General features: G+C 42.6%; 1 protein-coding gene across 2 annotated transcripts in view; it reads right to left on the reverse strand.

Moving 5' to 3' along the window:
• Positions 1–825: 825 nt before the first annotated feature.
• gpc6a (glypican 6a) overlaps positions 826–27788 on the reverse strand; it is a 219991-nt gene continuing 193028 nt past the window's right edge. For both annotated transcript variants that reach the window (XM_034109780.2, XM_034109771.2), the window contains 3 exons: positions 11082–11212; positions 6777–6952; positions 826–5386 (listed from right to left, as the gene is read on the reverse strand). In XM_034109780.2, coding sequence (XP_033965671.1) covers positions 5160–5386; positions 6777–6952; positions 11082–11212 — 534 coding nt within the window. In that variant the 3' untranslated portion in view covers positions 826–5159. The remainder of the gene's footprint in view (positions 5387–6776; positions 6953–11081; positions 11213–27788) is intronic.

Here is a 27788-nt window from a genome sequence, read left to right on the forward strand (position 1 = left end):
TTGTGCACTAGCATTTGCATTGCATAACACTACTGGAATCCAGGCCCTTAATTCTGCTGCAAATATTAGACATTTTGTAACCTACAATGTGCAAAAGGAGCTACAACAGTACATTTGACTAAGCATGACCTACACTATGATCTGCTGTTTAGAGGACTGAATGAGGATGAAATGTTCCCTAGAATAATCTCTATTTGAGCTCACTATACTGAGTGTTAAGAAAATGTCAGATATACAAAAGATTTTTCATCTCCAACTTCAGCATAAGAGCTTTTTCATTTAAACATTTTTGTCACATTAGTAAAAGCACATGTGCAAATAATACAAGTAATCGTGGCTGAATTTCATTTAGCTGCTTCAGTCTCAGGGTCCTGTGTTATGTATGCTGGCTCATTGTCACGCTGTAATGTCTTCCTGGGAAAATCAAGTAGAACAGAGCCTTCCTTAATGTATGAAGCATCAAAATGACCATATGATTAAGCAGTCATGTGCTTAAATAATTGAACCCTTTACAAAGTGATAAGATCTCAACACAACACAATCTCTTATGCATTTTTGTTATTTCTGTTGTGGCTTTGTGAAGATTGTCAAAATAAGACATGTCAAACATTGATACTGTAGGATAGTTGTCATGGAAAGCCAACATCCAATTGAATCACCAATTGAACGCATTATAGGAATAGTTATTAACACAGAGTAAGGTATAATAATAATTCAAAATTCTCTAAGTTTCTTCTTCAAAGCATATATACCTGATTAATTTGTAACTTGTAATATAGCTTTCTTTACAAGTAGTACTTATAACAGGAACGAAAGAGGCAGTAATTCCATTTATTAAGGAGATCATGGTGGATGCATTTTCCACATATGATAACTGTTTAAACTGATTTGTTACATTTTACAAAAGACACATTTGAATGGAAAAAGTGTGTGAAGTTAAAGCTCACAGTAATGTTATCCATGTAACACTTTGAACTATATAAGATAAAGCATTTCATATCAGTTCATATCTAAATCCAATCTGTCGTCCCCCAATTTAAACGTTTTAAAGGAATTGTAGAATATAATATCTTGTTGTTTGTAGGTTCCTGATCAATGAAGATACATAGTTTGCAAAGGACATCGGCAATAGATAGAGCCACAATATAAAGTATTTTATTAATAAAAGGTTTATTATTACATTTGTATTATTTTCTGTATACAAGAATGTGTAACAAAAGCCAAATAAGCAATCCATTTGAGTCTTTTAAAAATGGTAAGGCATGTCTGCTTGTATAACCATCAACTTCAGTTCCCCCAAAACACTTCAAACAGCGTGCACTGACAGCTCCAAAAATCGTAATGTGCTCCTTAGTTATCTGATTTTGCAAATCACAACAGTACCACACTCACAGCATATGTTTTAGCAAAAGTGCAGCAAACGATTAACATCAAATGGAAAAGACCTTGCATAACACGTTTTCTGTAAAAAACCTCAGCCAACCATGATTTACTTTTTTTTTTCGTTTTTCAAATGCCAAAGAGAATGAACAGACAAAGAAAACAACAAAAACAAACAGAAAAAGCTCCCAGACAAATTAAGCTAAGCATTGAAGCATCTCAGACGATGATACTGAATGTCTGCCTTGTCAGGAGAGAGAGAGGAAGGCAGTGGAAATGGCAAACATTCCTCTTGATGTAATGAGAGAAGAGGGTTGTTTGTACTGATACAAGCTCTTTGGGAAATTCAGCTCACTTGTGAAAGAGTGTTTTCTCGATTCACTTTCATTCCTGTTTTTCGGGAACACCATTAAAGACCTGCCTTATCCTCACTCATCCAAAAACTGTTGTTGCAATCAAACATCTTGGGGAGTTCTCTCATGGCTGCATTCAACCTTTGTGTGGCTGCAGATGGTTACTGAGTTTCTTACACTTTAGAAAACATAGTTGTTAAGTTTCTGTCTCACTGCTGACCCTGACTCAGAAATATCTGCCTCCACAAAGTAGTTTTAATACTTGAAAACTGAATGTATCCGACTGCAGTGATACAGTATGTAACTTGCTAACCCTCACTTCTAATCAAACTTTTTCTCTTCCTGTCGTATGCTGTATATTTATTTAATCAATTACAACATCTCTGGAAGATAACAATCATCTGAATTCAAATCTGTTACTGACAGAATGATTGTAATTTTAAGGGAAACACTATGACACTTGACATGGAAATTTGATACTTGACAATAAATGTGCTGACAAAAAATCTATTTGTGCTACATTTATAAAATAAGGTGTAGCTGAAATTCTCTGAGAACTCTAAACGCCTGAAGCTGAAATTGAATCATCAGTTCGACTCCATGTAACAGAGAATCATTTTTAAATGAAAGCTCTTTTATCTGCTGCTATCCAAGACTGCACTCCTGGGCAGATACATCCAGATCAGGAAAACTGTTGCTGCACATCCTGCCCACTAGCAAGTCTCTTTATTTAATATTTAGCACATTATAAATAGTTACTGCTGGATGTCCATCCCGTCTAACTGCCTCCCATCTGTCTGACCCACTAAGTGAGTTCAGATCAGGATCTGTTTACTGCCACTTCTGTCTGAGTACGATGGTCGCTCTCTGTGCTAATGCAAAGATGATCCGGCAGAGGACACACGAGCAATCCAAAATATCCAAAAAGTAGATTTTGGGAAACTGTTGTTATGTTTTTAGTTTCCCATACACCCCTGGTTCTGTTTTATACACATGTTTAGCTCTAAGGTGCTCAACAGGCTTTCTCTGTCACCCCTCATGTATGCACTGACATCTGCATGTGATTGTTCGTCCAAACAAAATGGATTTACAGACCCAGATCTTAAAAATGCTGATTGTATTTTATAACATCCACATTGTGACTGAAATACTTACCAATAAGATAAACAATGAGACGAAGTTGACCTCCCCCTTCAGTGGCACTGTTGCGATGCTGACCTGAACCAGCAACGTGTTATTGTGACTGTGTATTCATTTGGATAATTACTTACATTTGTATCTTTATCATTACTGCTGATATGTCACATCTGCACGACGGTGATAATATTTTGGTAATCATGTCTCTAATGTTATTTTTATACTAGCCCTTCTGAAAGGGAACGTTTTCAAATGTAACTGAATCACCAGAACATTTGAAAAATAAATAGCAAATTCATTCATGTTTCTCTCCACTAATGTCCTGTTGATATTATAAAGTGCTTTATGTTTGTCATAATGTATTCCCCAATTATCTTTACACTGACCTTTCAACTCAGCCTGAAGTATTTAAGTAATATTTCACATTGGTTTACATTTGTTGCCTGTCCAATATGAATTTTATATAGACAAATTAAATACAGTTTGAGCATAAAAACAAATTAAAATGCATTTTCTAACTTTTCCTTTAGAGTGGTCTTTCCTCGATCGTTGCTTCGAGAGAGGCCTGTCGCCGTGCACATTAAGGTTTACGCACCAGTGATTTAATAATCATGCTGGTTTTGGTAGGAGGCTGCTGTTCAGTCACCTTCTCCTGAGGCTGTTTCAGCAGGGAGTAAGGCGAGGGAGGTCAACATATTTTCCATCTCTTCTGCAGTGGGAGCTTCCTGTGGTGTCGGGGTGTCTTTTGTGAGTCATGTGAAATCACTGAGGTGCTGTGAAGTGTGTGTGAAGATAACCATGCTGCTGCTGCAAACTTTAGAAATGTGGACGTCAGTCCCCTCTTGTTGTTTCTCATTTGAAGGAGAAGTACTGCATTTCATGTAATTTGTGTCTAAGAACATCAGATATCTTTATCAGATCTTGATGCTGTTTTCACTCGTGTCCCATGCATGCTTTAGTATGCTTTGTAAAATGTTCAGTCTCATTGAGATGCTCAGAGCAGCTGTGGGTTTGTGGAAGCCCCATGTTGAGACAAGAGACTTACTTATTAGCTATGTGAAAGGATTTTAGGTGCTTATGGGATTCAATCCTCCAAGGCACACTCCAGCACTACGATGGCTGTTCTAAACATTTATAATTGAAAAAATATCCCTTTTTTTGTTTGTTTGTATAACTTCTACATGTCTGGAACCACATTTTCTGTGTGACCTGAGGTCAAAGCCATAGTGTTGTGTTATTGGAGTGCATCTACAGAGCCAGTTAGAGGTCAAGCCATAGGAGAACTTTTTAGGTGTGTGTCAAGTACCCAAACAGAATAGAGTAAATCAGGTAACTATATAGCGTTAGCAGGCAATTGTTGTATAATGGCTTACAATAACTTTCCTGTTTATTTTTAAATTGTTCAGGTGATCCAATAACTCGTTAAAACAATTACAATTTTATAATTTAAAAAAATGGAGCTGTTAACTAAACCAGCAAGATTACATTACAGTACCTTCCAATGAAATACATACTGCAACTATGTATAAGTACAATACAATCAGTTAAATGATCTGAAAATATAGGTCTTCTGTCTCTATGGGATGGATGTTTCCTGTAGATTATAAACGTATGAAGCCGAGAAAAATAATCTGTGCAAAGTAGTTCTCTCTGTGCAATACATTAGCACTTTCAAGAATTAATCAAATGTGCAACTATAAAGTGGCTGTAAGAACTGCTGCTCCCTGAAGTCACACTGATATAAACAAACAGGAAACCAGGTGAACTGCTAGCTCTGTACAATCCTGTACCAACCAAGCCCAAACTGTGTAGCCTGCATAAATAAAACAAAACATGTTTTTGTCAGTTAACATAATTTCCATGCATGCACACAGTTAGACTTTCTCCATTTGTCTGAGGGGGAAAAGACTTATATGACAAATTGGGTGTTGTCTTGTTGTCACAACTTCATCATACAAAAGGAACAAATTAAAATAAATGTCCCTTGATCTGAAAAATCAGAGCTGTTGTGTTTTAGAAGTATGTTATTTAAAACGCACTTTAGAATAATGAGAAAACCCCACATTTTCTTTTTTTAAGAGATGTGAAAGCTGGTTCAGTGACGGCACCAAGCATTCTTTGGGGGACGAGCAGGATGCTGCGCTGCACTCACTTCCTGTTCTACCACACCACAATAAGCCACTCTCCACAGGTTTCCAGAAGGTCCAGTGAGGGAACAGCAGTAGAACTTGCTGTTAAACATACTGTATGTAACAGCAGACAAGTCAGTGATCAGGCCACACTCGTGTATTATCTCCATTGAGTCTGCATTGCCCCCAGTGGGAGTGTGAGGGCGGCCACCACCAGCACTAGGGAGGGTCCGCTGGAAAAGGACTTTCCTGCCGCCGCTGCTGCTGCTGCGCGTTCGTCGCTTCTGTCGGCTCCAATCACAGGAGCCTCTGTTCCAACAAAAACAAACTCTGTTGTGCAGCCATCAGAGCAGCCGCTGCCACTGCCAGAAGTACTGCCTTCATCACCTGCAGCAACAAAATCACAAAAGTTAGAATTTAATTTAAATATTTTGTCACAACAACTATTATCTGATCCATGGCAAAGGGAAAGCAAAAAAGCTCAGGTAACAAAAGAAATCGGCCCGAGAAACTCACAAGACTTAAATTAATACTCATTTGGCTTATTTAAATTGACTGTATAGTTTTGTTACCTTTTTAGGAAACACAACAATAACCATCATTAATAAATTGTTTATAGTTAAGTAATCTGTTAAAACGATAACTAATAAGGCATACTGATTATTAGTGACTATGTAAAAGTCGTACAAATAATTTAAATACTATATCAAATATTTGCTAATGATAACCAAATGATTTGTATAACATCATTAAACATTACATAGATAGATGAACCACATTTTTATAACACTTAGTTCATGGTTATAGTTGGTTTGTAGATCGTCTATACACTTTTTTATAATAGCTAATAGAAATGACTTGCAGGTCAAATAAAACTGCAAGGAAAAATCACACTAATATTAGACTGCTGATAAATAAGGGCTGAAATGGGTTGGGATTTCAAATGTTCTTATGTACTTTTTCAAGCACCTCGTGTTTGACCATGGATTTGTTAAAATACTGAGGCTGCATTTGTTCAGCATCCAACTTCTCAGAGATAATGGTGATTGAGTAAGCTTTCAAGGGAACTTTTATCAAAATGAATTGACGTCTCTGCAAATGTTCTTCTTGTCATAAGTGCTGGTGTGCCCGGGCCTTCACAGGTTGCAGAGCAATACGTGAATGATTAGCTGCTATAAATAGCAGAGCACAAGTAGTTCTTAATACAAGGATTACATCTGCTTCTGTGAGATGTGAACCTATTCAACATATTCAGTGCCTGCAGTACTAGGTTCCTGGTGACAAGGAAAACACAATTGCTAACAGAAAAACAAACATGACAGTGACAAAAATGGAGTTGACAAACAAAGGTTAGTGGCAGTTGACTCACAAAGCCACATTTTATTTGAAGCTATGAAAATCTTCAATCTTGTCAGCTGTATGGGATCCCCATAATCAGGAAGAGGGAATGGTTTCTGTCATGGCAGCATTGCAGATGTACATCTTCCTAAATAGCCTTGACTGTCTGTCATTGCATGTGTCACCTCCGTACCTACGGCTATTTATTCTCCTAATAATGTCAGTCTTGCCTCAGTGCAACGTTGGTGCATCGTGGAGTTTTATGATGAGTTGCAACATGAATGACATCCAAGATCTTATATTTCTGCATGGGGTATTTGTCTGTGTGTGTCCAAATCTACCAACATGCAGTGAGAGAAACTTTTCTCTCTGTGTTTTACTTAAAATTATTATTGTCTACACCTGCATTTGCAAACACCCAAGATATTGGAGAACTTACTTGAGTCTTGGAAGTAGATGTCATTGCCGTTGTAGGCGTTCTTTAGCTTGTTGGTCATGACACGTAGAGCCATGATCTGCTGTCGTATCAGTGTGTCCGGCCTGGTGATGTCCACATCCACCTCTGGGTTGCTCACCTGGTTGGTAAGACCCTCCCCCACGACTTCAGGAAAATATCTGGACACAATGACACAGGAACAAACTGAATCACCTAATATCTCCTTGTCGTATTGGCACTGAAGGCACTATCAAAATGGCAATATCTTCTAGATATTATTCTGAGTTTGGGCCTCCCCTTAGCCAAAGCTTGAAAAAAGGCATCCCCCTTCCTGCTTGTTTACCTGCTTTCTTTCACTCAATTCCTGGATAAATATTGAATCATGATTATGTTATTTGTTTCCATAGACACTCAATAATTGAGTTTGTATATCTCTAAGGCATTCAATGATGTCTGACTCTGTGAAAGTAGGGAACCGTTAAATCTCTGAAATATCTCCAACAAAATCACATGCATTTAGGCAATTCTATTGATCTCATGATAGGTAATCCAATATTCATACTGAGTTAAGCCTCCCCTGCAACTGTTTAGAGCCTCCCTGAGGAGGTATCATGCTTTCAAAACCTCAAGTTTAGTAAATAACGCATCAGAACTAAAAAACTATGGATGATAGTAGAATACAAATATGCAGATAACAACATTTCCACATTTGCTTCATTTGCTATCAGGCAAACAAGCAGCATCAGTGACACAGGCACGTGTACACATAGACATCAAAGTGGGCTTGAGCCCCTGCCCTTTTTCTTCCTCCAGAGAAAGTGGCCTTTTTCCCCCTTTTTTTATTTTATAAATGAATATATATCTACTGCTGTTTGCGCACAGTATCCCTTTCCAAAAATATATTGATTGAATACAACATTTAAATATCAGGTCGGGAGATTAGCCTGTGAAGTTTCGTAGTTCTCCCTCCCTCCACGTCTCCTGCACAGCGGTGCGGACATCGGGCCCCGTCTCAGGTCGACTATTTTCATTTCCTCGGTCCTCGGTCTCACCGGAAGTTGATTTGTCTGCACCATCTTGAGTACCGTCCCATGGCTCTTATTTCTGCCGGAGGACCGAGGATCGAGGAGCGATAATGGAGGAACCACCAGACCATCCTCCGATGAAATCCTCAGAGACTCGCCCCGCCCCCTTACTGTGTATCGCTCACTGATTGGACGATGCAGCGCATGCACTGATCTGATGCTTCTTGACATGAGAGCAGTTTCCCAGCGGAGTGAAGAAAATACATGAAACTCACGGGAGTCACTCCTCAGTTTATACCGTGTTTTGTTTGAATTCATGTATCATTTAGTTACAAATATGTGATATACCTGAACAACAAAATGGTCAAAAATAATTGTATTCATTTATTGGAAACATTTTCATGATCGCTTTTATCATCATTTCCATTCAGTCAGTCATTCAGTGCTATTTAAAATGTGAATTTGTTACATATCCACACAAACAAACAAAGTGACAATGAATGTTAATCTAACTGGGTTTTGATAGATAATATATCTCTTTTTCTTCTCTCAATTATTTTATTTCTATTGTGCACTCTAATCAATATTAATCAAACTATTGTTCGTTTATACATTTTAAGAATGGCGTTTATCTTTTTTGAGAATGAGTTCTTATTTTATTTTATTTATTGGGGTCTACAACAGATGATACAAATGTTTGTGTCAGTAAATGTGTGGCGGGGTGTTTGTGAAAATAACGGGGACAGAGCTGCTGTCAGACGAACAGCTGTGCGGCGTCATCACAAACGGACGTCGCTTCAAGTGACGCTCCGGAGGAAAGGACGTCGCATTGCTCTTAAAACTCATTTCCCTGCCTCTCGTGGTTCCCTTGCGTACCTCCATGCTTCCCTGGTGGGAGGGACTAAACGCAGGGAAACGACGCAAGTGAGGGAAGCAAGGATTTAATGTAACCGACCTGAGACGGGGCCCGGCAGTCCCTTCAGACAGACAGGCAGCAGCAGCACCTCCCACTTTACAATAACACATATAGTTAACTATGGTAGGCTACTAGCTAATGGATAAGTTAGCTCAAGGTTTAGCTTTAAGACAATTTATCATGGGGATACAGGCTAATGTAAGGTACTTAAGGGGAGACACTAAAAGCGAATACAATAAAACGTGTATCTAATAACGTTAACTAGGCTAATTAAAATGCGCTAACTTGCATGCAGTTACCAAGGCATTGCAGGTGGAAAGGATAAAACAAAAAAACAATCACCTCACAACTTCCCCAGATAGTTACTTACGTCAAGTCAGTATTTCCCCCTGAAATGTTATGTTTAAATATGCAGATTAGCTTTAAATCTCTAGATGAATTCAGACAGTAACACCTGTGTTAACTGATTATTTTGTAGAATTATTATAAGATTATTAAACAGTTGCGTGAGTGTGAGGGTATTAAAATAAATTGGTCAGTAAGTCAGAGATGTTTTTAACTTTTTGTTTTAAATTATTTTTTTATAAATGATTATGGGAATTGCCCTTTTTCTCACTTGAGCACCTGCCCCCCAAAAAGTCTGTGCACGTCCCTGAGTGACACTGAAGGCCTATTACTGTATGGTGGCTGACAGATCTACACACTGCAACTTTAGAGAATATGAAAATTGTGGTGAGGATGTTGTCTCTATGTACATGTGTTTTGTATACTTATATGTGTTTTCTTAAATTGCTGTGTTGTGCTCTATCTTCCACCAATACAACCAGTTGTCGTTGTTTGCCAGAGTCAACCTCTTGTGCGGACATTGTGTCCCTCTGTGTATGTGTGACTAGTTCTTTGAATTTTTGCTTACTCCAAAACACCACAAATAAATAATCTCTACAAATGGTGAAACATATGTGAATATTGATATATGATCTCGGTGTAAAAGCCTAAGAACCCATAAAGTAGACCAACTAAACCAAAATCACAAGAGCTACTCTTTTTATTGAAGGATGCTAAAATCAGGCAACACATAAGTGTGTAAAAGGTCTCTATGGTCTCCTTCATATTGGGAGTGGTTTCACTTTGCTTTAGAGAGCCCTTTACGTGCCTGATGCCCACAAATAAATAGTGTGTGTGTTAATAAATAAATAACAAATACTTCAACTGCTGTGCAATGAAAACAATGCAAGTCACCGAGGTGTCAACATTGACCGCCCACACCTTTAGTACTTCCTACAAAGCCACTTCCCCACAATCGTCATAATGAATGTAAACAACGTACATGGCAATTGTTAGTACTCAAAGCTCTCAAGCTATAGCAGCGTATTAGAGTCCTGCCACAGTAACAGATATCAGATATTTTTTGCTCAGTTCATTTCATCTATTGATTGCAGTCGGGTAGGAAAGAGTATTTCAATAAATATAGCAAATAAGATTTCAAAAATACATTACCAACCTTGGCTTTTCACTAGTTTTGTATTTAATTTGATACTGTCCATACAAAGTCAAGTGTGCATAATTTGTTTTTAAAGGAATGGTCCACTCATTAGATAATTAATCAAAACTTCAGTATTTAGTGAAACATTATGTTTAAACCATACCCTGAAGAAATCAGCGATATTCCCCGGTAAATAATGATTTTATAGCTCTTTTTTATCAAAACCTGTATATTCCGTCTGGCCGCCGCCATTTTTGCCATTTTCAGTAGTCACGTGATGGTCGTGACGTCATCCATGCGTTCACTTTGTCAACACACGGAAACATGGCGGAGTATTTGAGTTCGGAATTATTTAAAAATGAGTGTCATGAGCATACCATTCCTTTAAGGAACAAGAAAATCCGATGATATCATTCATAACACACTTCCTTCAGGGTCTGACATTTTATCATCTCTGGCACTAAATTTACCTTCCAGATTTAGAGCTTAAAATGTTACTGGCACAAACAAGAGAAATAACATGCTTTTTATAGCACCATCTGGTGATTTTGTTACTTGGAGTAGTCCAGAGTGATGGGGTGATATATTTCCTCTGCCAACTTCTCTGGTTCACTGTTGGACTCGCTTTCCAATCTACTGTATGGCTCGGAGACTCTCTACACGCTGCGGTGGTGATAAGAGGTGTTAGAAACTCCACAGTCCTCTGGGTATTAGAGCCTCGGAGCTTATATAGAGGTTCTCCATATGCACTAACCATTGTGCTCACAGAGAGAGTGTTAATCTGGGAATACAGTGTAGTTATTTTAATCCCTGGCAGGCAGAATGTGATAACCGTAGAGTGGGGGGAATTTGCCGTGGTTATACTGAGAAGCAGAAGTCCTCACCTGCCCTTCGTGTGGCTGTTCCAGCACTGATCCTCGTCAGACTCTGTCAGCTTGCCCTTGGCACAGATGTCATCAGGCAGGTTGGACCAAAACCTCTTGGACTCCTTTAACTTATCTTTGATGTCAATCACCTGCCATAGGCCAAAACAGAAATATTATATATTAGGGTTGATCGTTTTGTATTTTACAGGCTGAGAAGTCAGGGTGAGAAGTGATTCAACTCCATTTGTCCTATATAACACAAAAGTACACACAACCATATGCAGTTCTCAGAATATTAAATTGTTTCCACTACCGTTAGTGAACTTAATTTGTAACGTATTAACATTTGCTATGGTAAAACAAAATAAACTATCTCAGTGATACAGAAATAAATGATAAAACAAACAGTAATACAGCAGCCTCCATTAGCTCTATCTCTTTAAAGATATGCGCGACAAATCAGAATTTTAAACATTTTTGTGGAGGCTAAAGTTTGTGCATTTGAACCCCCCCTTCTGCTCATTTATTCCCACCCAGAGTGAACTGCTGTTGGACTGTCTGGGGTTTCTTTTTCTTCCAATTGTGCGTGCTGTCCACTTCTATCCATATTGCGCTCATCTCTGATTCATACAAGACAGGCTTGGGCTTTGGAATTTGATATTTGGCATGAGTGGTCACCCCCGACTGATTCCATCTGGACTCAGCAAGAAGTTTGAGCAGACAGACGGGCGGAAAAAATGACAACAAGAGGCTTCAGTGTGAACAGAAGAACCCACTGTCGCTTTTTTAGTTTTGATATAGTTAGTAACAATGATGAAGACGGAGATCACGATAGCTTAACTGATTCAATATAAGGTATTCATTTAGTAATGCTATCAGGTAATCTTTCTAATTATGCATTACATGTGTAAGCACTGAGCTTCTGTTACAGGAGAGAAGTAGGACACACAGTACAGAGCCTGGACATTCATTCAAAGAGAGTGTTATGAGATCCAATTGAAGATGTATACACTTACAGAGTTCAACATTATAGGAAGTCATATCATTCACAGAGAGTTAGATGAGAAGCCTTAACACAAAGAAAAAAACATGCAATCTTCTGCTTTAAAACAAACAAATACACATACAAAATCCACAGATTAGAAATCCTGCATCCATAAAACAGAGAGGCTTGACAAGCAATGTATTCATTGTGTGTTTATGCTTGTGTGTGTGTTTAAATGTATTTTGGCAAAAAACAACACTATTGATGTTTCAAGACCTTCTCTGTGAAATTATATTGCTTTCAACAGTGTTTCAATGGTTTCTTTAAATTGTTTTGGACGTGAACCAATTTCAGCAGTTTAATTCTTCAAGGCTCTGAAAAGCTTAGACTGCTAAAGTATTTCTCATACAATTCATACCGAAGTATTTCAAAAAGAAAATGTGATTAAATGCTGAGCCCAATTCTCAATCTCAGTAATATTCAGGCAAAGTTGCATAAGTAAACAAACATAGGTATCCTATATGTTACTTTAGAGGAGAAACCATGTGATTTTAATATGTATTATTATCTGTGCACTGGTTCTCCGGTCTGACAAAAATCTTTGAAATAAACATTTGAAATTCTGCTTTAAAGAGTTTATTTATTACAGAGTGCTTGATAAAACGTGAACTATTGAGCAGTAAATCCTCAGTTGGTGGACACGCCGGCGCGTCCAGGTGTGCATAATTTATGTAATTAATCATATATTTTCGATTATAAGGAGTAGAAATATGATTCAGATATCCGCGGAATCGCTGGACGAGTAGCTTTCCAGCGGTATCTCTTGTGAGACTGTAGGCAGGCACAGCAGCCAATATGGCCGCTCAAAGCAGCTTGACTTTACACTGTGTGGGATTGGTGGATTCGTGTGTCCATCAAGGAAATCTCGGCCGGCAGCCATCATGGTCTGAAATGATTTCATCGAGAAATCACTAAGGACCTACCCACCAAGTAAAAAAAACATAAACCACGTGTCTCCCGTCCCATCAGTTTACGTCTGTGAGGAGAGAGAGAGAGACAGAGAAAATGGCTAAAAAAACTATAGGTTACTTACGTAAGACCTCAGAGTAACATGTAGTGAGATGTCTCACTATGGGATGCGCCTCATCGCGGAGCAAACAGAAGCATCAATCTCATTACGCCAATCCTGATTGGCTGGTGATCTTGACGTCAGCGTCAGGGAATCCACCCCCTATAAGTAGCTTGCGCTACGTCGCATGCGTCATTCAAAATAAGCACCTCTTCTCGCTTCACCTTAGCAAGAAGGGCCGTCTGGTGAGACATCTCACTACATGTTACTCTGAAAACTGGGGTTACGTAAGTAACCTATAGTTCTCATTCATAACACTCCGTTCGATGTCTCACTATGGGAAATTGTAGCTCCCGTATTGCCAGATGAGCTTATCTCGAAAATCACCAAACCAACCAGAATGCGCGTGACGGTGGTGCTTTCACAGACCCGTCTATAATCCGCCTTTTGAGAGAGGCCGTAGCTGCTCTCAGAAGGGGAACAGTTGACTGTTTATTGTTTTTATTGTTTTTCTTTTCATTTTTTGGAGCTGCGCCCTTGGCCTGAAGCCTGGATGCCAGCAGAAAATGGTTTATTTTAGAAACAACAACAAACTTGTGACATGTGTTTTTGCGGACTTGAGGATGGTGTTGAGGCATCTCTCGAGGCGGCGGGAACACATCTAAAGCTGGGGAACCGTGGACTTCCAGCTCTGTCACAGAGGAGAGAAGGAGGGGCTGTCAGGCCGCTCGCTTCTTCTTCCTCGACTGCTGGCCGAAATTCTGGGTCGGCTGCGCCTGGGCTGCAGCCGGGACCGGAGATTTTCTAGGCCAACTCGCCCTCGTCCCCTGCCTGGGCTGGGGACTCGGGGCGGGCTGCGACCTCTGCTGTTTAGGTATTTTGAACCGAGCAGGGTTCGAGGCAGCTTGGGTGAAGGACTGCCGCTGTGAAGGCAGCGGCTTGACCCTTCGAGGGAGGCAGAGGTGGAGGGCCTCGTCCTCCTTCTTTTTTGACTCGCATCTCCTTTGCATGGAGGCGAGAGCGGAGCCGAAAATCCCCTCGGGAACGATGGGCATGTCAAGCACATCCTCATTTTCCCGGTCTGGGAGGTTGGTGAGGTTGAGCCATCTAGCTCTTTCCTGCACCACCATGATCCCCATTGCCTTGCCCGTGGCCTGGACGGCGCAGCGTTGGACACGGAGACAAATGTCTGTGACCGCGGCCATCTCGTCCAGAACGGCCGGTCCAGGATTGCTCGACAGATCCTCGCAGAGCTCCGCTTGGTACGCGGTTAGCAGCGAGGAAACGGTCAGAGCCCTGGCGGACAACGCTGCGGCTCTGTAGGACCGTTCAGTCATGGTCGACTGGAATTGGTCCGCCTTCGCTGGCAGCGTGGGGTTCCTGCTTGGTGACGGGCCCATCCTCGGTAGGAGGTGGGCTGCCCCCAGCGGTTCCATAGGCGGTATGCGAAGCAGGCCGAGCCTCTCCATACCGTCACAGTCTAGGGAGGAGGCACCCTGGATTGGGGCCTTGTTGCTAAAGGGCCGGTCTCTCCACGAGACCGACACCTCACCCAACATCTCCGGGAAGACCGGAAGGAGTTGCCTCTTTGTCCTCGTTGCTTGGGGAAAATGTTTCCCCTCGTAACGGGACCTGGAGGTCTCCTTGGCCATTTCGGGCCACGGGATGTCTAGCCTGGACGCGGCACGCTGACACACGGCCTGCAGGTCCATGCTCAGACAGGGCGAAGCTGGTGTGCTATCGCCCGGGAGAGCAGCCATCGCTCCCGGCTTTGCAGCTTGAGCCGATGACATGAAGATATCGTCTTCTTGCTCATCCGAATCAGACAGGAGGAACTCAGAGGCATCCTCTTCGTCCTCCATGTAATCCAATTCCAGGACATCCTCCGCGGGCGAAACCATGGTGAGGTCCAGCCGGGAGCCCCAGCTTGGTAAAGCGTGGGGCTCCGTTCTCGCGTCTCTTGTCGCCACCGGGTCCCGGCCTGACACGTCGCGGGATTCCGGTTCCCCAGCTGCCACTGTTAATGAGCCCCAGACCAACACAGTGAGGGGCTCAATCTCTGCGGCGGACGCCCCCGCGTCTTGATTGCCAGCCGGCAAATCAGTGGACATGAGGGGGTCCTGTCCCAACAAGCTAGCTTGGCGTGCTAACCGTCGGTGGAGGCTCTTTATGGTGAAACGGGCACAATGCCCGCACGAGCCGGGGTTGTCAATAGCCTCCTGGGCGTGTCCCAGCCCGAGGCAGGACGAGCAGACCTGGTGTGAGTCTGTGCCTGATATCTTCAACCCGCAGCCTCCGAGTCGAGCCTCCGAGTCCCTGACTCCTCTGGTGTGAGGGAGAGAGGCGTCCATCTTGTTCGCCGCATGGCGTGGAGAGGACCCGCTCGTAACAGGTACGTCGTCGAGAAAAAAGTGTTATCAACCTGTCTTTAATCCGGAGAAAAAAAGGACGGTGTAGGTCTTTTTTCTCAAAGAATATTAACTGGTGTGTTAATATTCTTTAATCCTTTCCTCCTCCGTGAGAAAGAGAAAAGAAAAACGTCCTCGCTACCGTGGTGTCGGTAGTGAGGGAAAGCAAGCTAGCGACAGGGTTCAGTCTATGGACTGTTAAGTTAGCCCAGATACCATAGAGATGTGCTCTGAAGCGAGAAGAGGTGTTTGAATGACGCATGCGACGTAGCGCAAGCTACTTATAGGGGGTGGATTCCCTGACGCTGACGTCAAGATCACCAGCCAATCAGGATTGGCGTAATGAGATTGATGCTTCTGTTTGCTCCGCGATGAGGCGCATCCCATAGTGAGACATCGAACGGAGTGTTATGAATGAGAACTTTACAGTTGCCGACTTCGCTAGAGATTTTTTTCGCTAGCAACAGTGAAGATAGAGCCACAGAACCTGAAGTCTTCGACTCTTCTGAAGAAGAAGAACACAAAGACAACAACAAGGATCCATTTGGACATGGGTAAGTGTAAATGTTACAGTAATAATGTACTGGCAATGTGTGGGGAATACCGCGAAAATGAACAATATGTTTATTGATATATCTTTTTTATCGATAGTCATGAACTTTTTCTTGGGACAAAATAGACTCATTATTAGCAAACGTTTACTCTGTGTTAATGTTATTTTGATGTGTAAAAGTGAGATTACATGTGTAGATGATTAAATTAATCATTTATTCGTCTCACAACGGAGACATTTACAGTGCCTATAGACATGTTTTTGCCATCGATTATTTTATCATACTGTTCTGTACAGATGAGACTTTGTCATAGATTTATTTATGTGTGCCTGTTATTATTTTACCGTCCTGTACAGATGAGGCTTTGTAATCAGATGTAGCCTATGTATAAGTGTGTCAGTGATTTTATACTGAATGTAAAGTAACTGGAAATACCTGTGTGTGTGTGTGTGTGTGTGTGTGTGTGTGTGTGTGTGTGTGTGTGTGTGTGTGTGTGTGTGTGTGTGTGTGTGTGTGTGTGTGTGTGTGTGTGTGTGTGTGTGTGTGTGTGTGTGTGTGTGTGTGTGTGTGTGTGTGTGTGTGTGTGAGAGAGAGAGAGAGAGACTCCTGTCCAACCTCCCAAACTTTCTTTTTATGTGTGCATTGTTATTTGTGCTTGAGCAACATTTTACTTGAACTTTATTTCAATGAAATGAGTTGTAGTTATTGTCCTACATTTTAATTTGTTTTACAGAGAGGTTTCACAGCTGCCTGGCCCACTGGCGGCATTTATCCAGCAGCCAGAACATCCATCTGTGCCGGCCCCCAGGTCAAGATCTACCGTGGCTCAAGGGCCTTCACCAGAGCCATCACCACCAAGGACCAGCAGACCAACATCACTACAGCTGCCTCCACCTCCATCTGCGGCTGCCACCAGGTCAAGATACACCTCAGCACAAAGGCTCCACCACAGCCATCACCTTCAACCCAGCCAGCAAGGAGGTCTCGTGGAGATCTCGTATAGCACCAACCTACACAGCAGCCCATGCACCATCACCCCCATCTTCACAGCAGCCAGACCCACTGTCTTGGAAGACAGACAAAGACCTTGACACTGTCTTGACATTTATAATGAATAATTGGTTGAAAGTTCTGATGTTCAATATTGTAAATAGTGAGATTTTTCCAGTTTCTTATATTTATATAAATAGTTGGTTGAGAAAAACATATTTATAATAAATTGTTGGTTGAAAAAAAAAGTTTGAATGTTCAATTTGTATTTGTACACATGGTATGTAATATGAGGTCATTATTCAGTCCTAATGTATCTCAGTCCCTGCTGTGGTGAAAGTAGAGTGATAAACATCTATTTTACTCAAAATTCGAATTTAATTGTTTTCATTTTAAAGATGAATAACACATTTATATACAGTGTAATTCAAATATTTCACTGCTTTTTTGATCCTAAGACTTTGGTAACCAAATCTAAAACACCAAACAATTCGATCACATGAGTACATTTGTGTTTTCACAAGAGTTTTCAAGATTTTCCGAAAATCAGATGTCAAATGTTAAGCTTTTGAGCTACCTATCTCATCAAACAGTGCTCTAAGGTGAGTAATTTGCATATATAGCAATACCAGAGATTGTCCTGAACATTTTGATATGTAACACATGGGGTGCCATGTTAGAAGAAATACATTTAAAAGGTGATTTAAGAAAACATCTAAAAATCGAAAAAATACCCTTAGACTCCAGAGGGTTAAGGACCACTTTTTAATCTCAGGCCTTTCTTCAGTGGTTAAAACACAGGTGATAAAATAGAGCTGCCATTGTATCCAAGATTCTGACACATTAACCGTCTTGTTTGTATCAATACAGTAGATACCTGTTCCTCTGGTCCATCTATTGGCCATTCAACCTCAGTAGAGGTGAAATATACATGTTCAGCTTTAACTGGTATTGTTGTGTTTATTTCTAAGACTATAAATAAACTATGTTTGCCTTAGGATTACATGGATGAAAAGACGTAAAAAAAAGTGCTATGGATAAAATCATACCAGCTACTGAGCTTGCATCTACAGTAGACCAGGGGTGTCCAAAACGTTTTCACTGAGAGCTTCTCACTAGAGGTGAGGTATATTGCATCATAAGTTAAGTTATAAGTATGCAAAATCAATCAAATATACGTAACTTTGCTTGATAATTGAATATGCTTAAAGAAACAAACAGCCTTCATCACAGCTTTCCATAAAGTCAGTTATAAAAAGTGCAGTTCATTCCTTAAAACAGAAGCCTCAGATTGCTTATATTTAGGGGAAATATGAAGGGTATATTTCAAGCTTGTTATTAAAATACATTATTGGGCTTTTTCTTTTAAATCGACTAAGATTGGTTAGAAAATGTTTTCAACTTTAATTGACTGAATTTATTTGAAAATTGGGCTTATCAACACATGAATACAACTGTGTAATATATCTCATATATATTTAAGAATTACAATATAAATCAAGCACACGTTTCAGGTGGTGGCCATATTCCATTATACTTTTACAATAAGCTGAGGGCCAATTTAAAATGGACAACGGGCCGCAATTGGCCTCCGGGCCGTAGTTTGGACACCCCTGATATAAACAGATGCATCCAACGAAACAACATGTGCCGATGAAGACTGCGATAAGGTAAAAAAGATACAAAGTAAATCTTGAATTATGATTCCTTAGTCAAACTATTATTTCCAAGGTCAAGAAAGAGCTAAGATTTAAGATTTCATATATACAGCAGCAATAATTCATTACAAAACCAGTCTACAATAACAAGGTTGAGGCTACAGCAGCATTTTATATCAAACCTTTCCGCAGCAAACTCTCTTAGAAAGAAATACCAAGATGTTTTAAACACCCACTCTTTTTGTGTCGATCACATGAATCTATTCACATACTCTATCTATATATTCCGCACTTTGCCAGATGTACTGCATATTTTAAACAGTCCAGCGAATTAAACATGTTATCATTTAGACATCCCATTAGAAGGATTCATACATCTTTCAACAGTGGTTAACTGTTCTGTGCAACGTTTTACACATGAGCCTTATCAGCTGATCAGGAACAATTATTTTTGCTAAAAATCAGACTGATTTGAATTAACTGTGTTCCCCTGAGTTGCAGCTATGCCCCTGTTTTATAATTCATGTTCATCAATGATTTGGAATAGAATATCGACAGAAAAAGCACTCAAATTAGTTGCCATGTATTCTGAACAGCTGTAGGAAACAGTATTTATTATCTGTAAATTTCAAGAGCTTATTATAAGTGACTTTGAAAACCAATGGGTCTCTGAGTTCACACAGAAGTAAACAAAAGCTCTCTTTTCTAACAATTGATATCAAGTGTATTTGCTGAATTAAAAAAAATCCAGTTTTTAGCAGATGTTGAAGCTAAAGTTAGCTTTATATTACCTTTTTGAGTTATCTGAAGACTTTGTCTACAGCTGAACCATACACATGGGTCCTTAATATGCACAGTGGAGCAAGGCTGCAGTAGATGGTCCAAGTAAAATAGATTAAAAAAGGAGCACCACTGTTATTGCAAGAGAGATATTCAGATTAACTATTAAAGTTAATTTTAATTTAAAGTTATAGTGGATTTCGTCGGCATTGTTTGTATTTTCTAACATGCATACAATTTCTCCGTAACAATATAAATAAATAACCAAAATACATTACATATGTCTGCTTTGCCTTTTCTACATAACTCATACAATGAATGCAGTGTTGATTATTTAGCATGCATGGAGTTGAATCTGTAAGTCACAGGTGCACTCAGCATCTTGAAGCAGCTCGCTCTGTGGTCAGTGGATAGTTGAGGATGCTGGAGCGACTGCTCTGCTGATGGAGGCTTGTGGAGAGACTGTCGAGAGAGAGAGCGGGAGCTGTCAGGTTGGCTCTCCCAAGCCTAAGGTAATAACCCAGTGAGCAGCAACATTTCTTTATATTGGCTTTGGCTGTGGGCCACAGCAGCCTGGGATTCATTCAATAAAGCCCTTGCTGAATCGAGTAAACACCTCATACAGTATAAATGTACTCTGCTGCTTGAGGGGGTTGAGAATTTGACAGGATATATAACTACTTCCCATTATGCTAAATATTTGACACATCTGCATGTGCCAGCTGTTGTTCTAAAAAATGATCACTCACTGAGATAAACAATTAAATTAGTAATAGGTGGGAAAGGGAGTGGTCAACCCTGTGGTTCCTTAAAGACCCCTTCCTCTATTTAGAGAACCATCTACCTTGATTCCTGGACTGGAATGATTTTAAAAATAATTCATTGGATTTACATATTTTAATGGATCATCTCTTCATTCCATTTCTTAGGCTTATTTTTATTGGACTTCAACTCAATTTTCTACATTAGTACTGGATCCGTTATAATCCTATTGTAGAATCATAATCCCGTTGCTGCACATTGTATTTCTACCAACTGCTACAACTTATGTTCATTTTTTGCAATTGCCAGTTTCCCACCTACAGGTCCTACTGCACTCCCTGCCAACTAATGAAGATACATCTTACTTTTAATTTCTCTTCCTGAGGTTTTTTCCACTTATATACAAAATATTTACTTTCAGATCTTTCTCTGGGTTGGGCACAGTTGTGAGAGAGCCTATCAAAATGTCTATGGTAATGGCATGAACAAACACACTTGACCTCAAATAACTTATAAGAGTTATTACCCTATAATGAGTTAAAACAAATTGGTATGTTGCTTCACAGATAATGGGACAGCTTCCTGGGCAATATTTGACTCCATTGGATATGTCTTTTAATATAAATAATATGTTCCAGTTGAATAAGATCACTTAACTTTATGTCCTTTGTAGAAATATGTCGGTATCAGTATTTGTTTTGCCAATTTTTTTTACATTCTTGCTAAAATAGGTTAACCTGATTGAGGCTGTTTCAGCTTCAAGATTTTCCTTTTGTTTTTAGTTGTTGTCCTAAGTGTACTTGGATTCTTTGTTCTTTTATTCAGAAATAAACCAAATACCACCCCCAGCTTATACATACATCCATTCTTTGGCTTCTAAACATGAATGATCCAGGGAACAAAAAAGCATTGTTATCCTACCCTCTAGTTACAGTTGAAACAGTGATACAAAATCAAAGTGGCAGTTGAAAACAGTAATAGCCCAAAAAATAAAAGGCACATGCACACCCACACACACAACTCTTATCATGTCCTAGCGACACTGGGGATTTTGAAGAGTGTATACAGTGAAGCCTCGGGTCTTAACAGGACATGTAAGGGCCTCAACCAACAGGAGGCCACTGCAGGGGACTGCCCTCACATTTGATGTGGTAATCCTGTCATGGAGACACCAAAGCTGGTTAGGTTTAACACATGCTGGTGTGGCTGTGATTCATGATGGCCCAAGGCATGGTCGCACTTACAATAAAATACGTATCAGATCAGAATGTGTTATTATACTTGAGCTTTAACCATGTTAATGTTATTTTCTGCAAACAGTATTTTTTAGGTGGTCAGGACCTTCGGCACGTTCATGAGCTTTTAGTGGCAATGTGGAAAGAATATGGGTGCTGTGATGTTTTGCTCAAAGTGTTTAAAACCAGTTAAGCCACATCTTGCAAGAAACAGCGTCTGAGGGCTTCTTAACATTTAACAAACTATGAATGTGTCATACCCACTTAACGGGAAGAAACTCAGCTATCAGACAATATTATCAATTTTTAGCTAAACGAAACACAAGGGTAATAACAAGCCTCTGAATTAGCCCTTAGCGAAAAAATGCTAACGCACTTAGCACAGAACTCACGGTAGAAATACTTTATTACTTATCGGATCTGCACAAACAAGATATCAGCTAGCAAGCTGAGTTCTCATTCATAACACTCGGTTCGATGTCTCACTATGGGATGCGCCTCAACGCGTATGCAAACAGAAGCATCAATCTCATTACGCCAATCCTGATTGGCTGGTGATCTTGACATCTACATCAGGGAATCCACCCACCCTTTAAGTAGCTTGCGCTACGTCGCAGCGTCATTCAAACACCTCTTCTCGCTTCAGAGCACATCTCGAATATCAGTAGCCAGGCTAGCTTAACGGTCCACAGACTGAACCCAAGCTAACATTCGGTCGACGGGCGCTTGCCGGTTACTTGTTTTGCTTTGCAGAATAATTGAACACATATTACCACACCAGTTAATATTGTAATCTGCCCCGCCGCTTTTTCTTTCGAAATAACGGTAAGGTTTGATTTTTTTCTTCAAACAGCAACATACCTGTTGCTAGTTTATCCCTCCGCACCGACACCACGGCGAGCGGGGACGGACTCTTCTCTCCCTCACACCAGAGGAGACGGAGATAAGAAAGATATTAACACACCAGTTAATATTTTTTAAAGAAAGAATCTACCCCGTAGTTTTTTCCTTTCGGAATAACGATAAGGTTGGATCTTTTTCGGTAACATACCTGTTACTAGCTTGTCCCTCCGCGCCGACACCCCGGCAAACGAGGATGGACCATTCTCTCCCTCACACCAGAGGAGTCGGAGGCTTAGGATCTCGGGCACGGACTCACACCAGGTCTGCTCGTCCTACCTTGGGCTGGAACACGCCCAGGAAGCTATCGATACCCCCGGTTCGTGCGGGCATTGTGCCCGCTTCACCATCAAGAGCCTCCGCCGACGGCTAGCGCGCCAAGCTAGCCTGTCGGGACCCATTCATGTCCGTTGATTCGCTGGCCGGCAATCGGGACATGGTGGCGACCGCCGCGGAGATTGAGCCCCGCGCTGTGTCAGGCTGGGGCTCAACAACGGCGGTAGCCACGTAATCGGAGCCCCGCGCCGTGTCAGGCTGGGGCCCGGTGGCGGCAAGAGCCGCGAGAGCGGAGCCCCGCACTGTGTCAAGCTGGGGCTCCCAACTGGACCTCACCGTGGTTCCACCCGCGGAGGATGTCCTACAGCTGGATTATATGGAGGAGGATGAAGAGGATGCCTCTGAGCTCCTCTTATCCGACTCGGATGAGCACGAAGATGACATCTTCGTTTCATCTGCCCAGGCTGCCAAGCCGGAGGTGATGTCCGCTCCCCAGGGCGAAAGCACACCAGCTTTGCCCTGCCTCAGTATGGACTTGCAGACCGTGTGCCAACGCACTGCGTCCAGGCTGGACATCCCCTGGCCTGAAGTGGCCAAGGAGACTTCCAGATCTCGCTATGACGGGAAGAACTTGCCCCAAGCAGCGAGGATGAGGAAGCAGCTTTTCCCAGTCTTTCCAGAGATGCTGGACGAGGTGTCGGTCTCGTGGAGAGACCGCCCTTTCAGCAACAAGGCCCCAATCCAGGGTGCCTCCTCTTTGGACTTTGTCGATATGGAGAAGCTCGGCCTGCTCCGCATGCCACCCATGGAACCGCTGGTGGAAGCCCACCTCCAACCTCGGCTGGCTTCGGCACCGAGCAGGTACCCCACGCTACCGGCAAAGGCAGACCACTTCCTGCGGAGCTCTGCGAGGACATGACGATCAAACCTGAGCCTGCTGTGTGGGACGAAATCGCAGCGATCACGGACATTTACCTCCGTGTGCAGCGCTGTGCAGTCCAAGCCACAGGCAAAGCACTGGGGATAATGGTGGTACAGGAGAGAGCCAGGTGGCTTACCCTGACGAACCTTCCAGACCGGGAAAAAGAGGACGTCTTGGACATGCCTATTGTTCCCGAGGGCATATTTGGCTCCACTCTAGCTTCGAAGAAGACACGAGGCGAGGACGAGCTGGCCAAGAAAGTCTCCGGTTCCGGCAGCAGCCGCTCAGGCACAGCCGGCCCAGACTTTCAGCCACCAGACGAGGAAGAAGAAGAGGGCGGCCTGACAGGCTCCTCTCCTCTCCTCGATAAAGGAGCTGGAAGTTCCCTGTTCTCCAGCTCCAGAACACGTTCCAGTGTTAGATGCTCATGTGTTTCCGGGGTGCAACCATGCCCCCATCTTCCCACCGCCTCGAGTGATGTCAGAACGTCATCCTCAAGTCCGCGCCATGAGGGGAATGGACTTAACATCAACGACAGCAAGCTCCGCTGCTCGTTTATGTCACACAAACGCATGTCATCAGTATTTTCTTTTAATAAATCATTTTCCACTGTCGTTTCCAGGCTTAAAGCCAAGGGCGCAGTCAATAAAAATGAAAAGAAAGACAATAAAAACAATAAATAAGAGTGGCTGCTACCTCTCTCAGAAGGCGGACGATGGACGGGGCTGTGAAGGCATCACCGCCACGCGCATGCGCATTGTCGACCGGGGTTGTCAACCTGGGGTACCACCGTGTTCAGAGACTAGAGGGCCCCATAACACAACAAATAAAGACACAGAGGGCAGACGGCAGAGATGTGACATCTCCACTCGCTTTGAGAAGCGAAAAGTGGAGGATGCTCACATATTCTGCTTGGGTTTTCAAGACAATAACACGGGGTTACAGACTCCAATTCGCTGTCACCCCCCCTCACTTTTCGGGCATTCTGCATTCGCAAGCCCGGGGAGAGTCGGCCCATATAAGAGATCCTCTCGCTACTAGACAAGAAGGCTATATCTATAATACCCTCCGAACAGAGTCAGAGCGGCTTTTATTCCAAGTATTTCCTCGTTCCCAAACGGGGAGAGAACGGGATTCGGCCTATACTAGATTTGAGGGCTCTGAACAAATATCTCATAAGATACAAATTCAGAATGCTCACTCACACATCTCTGTTGCGTCTCGTGCGCCAAAACGATTGGTTCACATCAGTCGACCTGAGAGACGCGTATTTCCACATCCCAGTATTTTACCCACACAGGAAATATCTGAGGTTCGCCTTTCAGGGTGTCTGTTACGAATACAGAGTACTTCCCTTCGGTCTGTCTCTCAGCCCACGAGTGTTTGTACGGTGTACGGAAGCCGCGATAGCCCCGTTAAGACAACAGGGTATTCGCCTGGCAACTTATCTGGACGATTGGCTCCTTCTCGCACAGTCGGAGCAAGAGGCTGTTACGCAGACGAATGTCCTCGTAAAACACCTGCTCGACCTGGGTTTCGTAATAAACACAGAAAATAACATGTTGTCCCCAGCCCAGACTGTACTCTTCCTGGGCCTACGCCAGAATTCGGTGCCCTTTACAGCCCGCCTGTCAGCAGAGAGAGTGAAAGCCTTCAGGGCTTGCCTCGCTCATTTCCAACTACGCAAATATGTTCTCTTCAGATCATGTCTGCGGTTACTGGGGCTCATGGCATCAGCCGTCCTGGTGGTACGACTGGGACGCTTACACATGAGGGAGTTTCAGCGCTGGGTAGCTGCCCTCAGACTGGACCCCGTGCGTCATGGCGCGCGGAGAGTGATGGTCACTATGAAATGGCACTGCGCCACTGGCTGCACCCGACTTTTCTAGTACGGGGCATGCCTATGGGTGCTGTCCTATCGCGGAAGGTGGTCACCACAGACACATGTCTGACGGGCTGGGGGGGTATATACGAAGGTCGAGCTGTGAGGGGTCTCTGGAGCAGAGACCTCCAACGGTCACACATAAATTATCTGGAGCTTTTAGCGGTGTTCCTCACCCTGAAACGCTTTATGCCTTTTATGCCTTTTCTCGTGTTGTCTGTCCTCGTGAGGACAGACAACACGACCACAATATCGTATATAAACCGCCAAGGGGGTTTTCGTTCTCTCCAGTTACACATGCTGGCACGCAAACTGATCTTCTGGAGCTGCGGACGTCTCCTCTCTCTGAGAGCGACGCACGTACCAGGAGTGATGAACCTCGGGGCAGATCTACTGTCCAGAGGTGCACCACTATATGCAGACTGGACTCTACATCCAATGATTGTGAGTCAGCTGTGGGTGCGTTACGGCCGGGCCGCAGTGGATCTGTTCGCATTAAAAAAAAACGCCCAATGTCAGCTGTTCTTTTCAATGCGCGATTTAAACGCACCGTTGGGCGTGGACGCTTGGCCTCCGGGCCTTCTGTACGCGTTCCCACCCCTGGCTCTGATACCCCCAACTCTGGCCAGAGTGAGAGAACAACGCTACACACTAGGGGTGTAATGGTTCACAGAAGTCACGGTTCGGTTCGTACCTCGGTTTGGGGGTCACGGTTCGGTAGGTTCGGTACAACAAGAAAAAGCAAAAAAAATCCCAAATGCGTAATTCCAGGTTTGTTGTTATTTATTTTTGAACAGTAGTGCAAGTTTCAGTTTCAAAATAAGGAACTCTGACATTTTGAATAATTAACTGTATTAAACAGTTAAAAACAAACCACAAACAGCACCACACACTCAGATGGCCATATTATCTATAATGGCTGATGTCAAACAAAAAGGTTTCATCAAGCTGTAAAACTAAAAAGAATGTCTTGAAAATATGACATCATAAATAATAAGAAAGTGTTTCCAGAGCGCAAAGTCGTTGAAAAACATTATGCCAAAAGCTTCCGTTATTTATTTTGGTTTCACGGCTTTCATGTCTCTTGGCTTCGTAAAAACAGCGGGGATCAGCTGTTGAACTGCTGTTGTCTTTTGCCGGGCTCCAGTGATTGGCAAATCTGGGTGATGCCTTCTGATATGATTTAGCATGTTTGGCGTGTGTTACCATTAGCATACCGCACCGCTATCGAACAACGCCGACACACCGTCCTCTTCCGATCCACCACTCGCACACTTCATCGTTATTGTAGTCCACAGGGAACCCGAAATGTTCCCACACAGCTGATTTAAAAGAAGCAGGTGGGTTCTAGCTCCTGAGTGTTATCTGAAATCGCCATACTAACTTTTCTTCTTCTTGTATTTAGTTCGTTTTGTTGTTGTGTTTCTTCTTGTTCTTCATTTGTTGTTTAAGGGCGGCTGGCAAACAGCTTTTAGGCGCAATACCGCCCCTGGATTATAAATAGTGTAGTGGATACTGCCCTGAATGACAGACTTTTTTCCCACTCGTAAAAAAAAGGCGTATTTGCCGTGTGACTGCATGTGCCGAACCGTGACGGTACGGGACGAATACGGATACCGTTACACCCCTACTACACACTGATCCTAATAGCTCCACACTGGCCTGCAATGTACTGGCTGGCAGAGATATATCAGCTGCTGTGCGGGCAGCCGTGGCAGCTCCCGCTACGCAGGGACATACTGTCTCAGGCGGGGGGGGCGATTTTTCACCGACACCCAGAGCGCTTGGCACTATGGGCCTGGCCCGTGAGTGGTATAACCTGAATACAGTGGGACTCCCTCAGAAGGTGATAAACACTATTCAGAGTGCGAGAGCTTCCTCCACCAGGTCCCTCTATGACTGTAAGTGGAGGGTGTTTGAGGAGTGGTGCCTTCAAAAGGGACACATCTCTTTTCAATGTCCTGTCGGGTGATTTTATCATTTCTACAGGACCTGATTGATAAACACAGAGCTTTCTCTACGATCAAAGTGTACCTGGCTGCTATTGCTGCATGCCATGTGGGCTTTGAGGGAAAGACGGCTAGCCAACATCCCTTGGTCTGCCGTTTTATGAAAGGGGCTCGCAGGCTCCTCCCTGTTTCCAGGTCACTGGTGCCCTTATGGGACTTGGCAGTGGTTTTAAATGGTCTCACTCGACCTCCATTTGAACCCTTGGAAGAAGCTGACATGAAACACCTGTCACTGAAGACAGTGTTGTTACTGGCTCTGGCATCTGCCAAGCGAGTCAGTGACATTCATGCGCTC

This window comes from Pseudochaenichthys georgianus, chromosome 3, assembly GCF_902827115.2.
Source record: "Pseudochaenichthys georgianus chromosome 3, fPseGeo1.2, whole genome shotgun sequence".
NCBI classification, from domain to species: Eukaryota; Metazoa; Chordata; class Actinopteri; order Perciformes; family Channichthyidae; genus Pseudochaenichthys; species Pseudochaenichthys georgianus.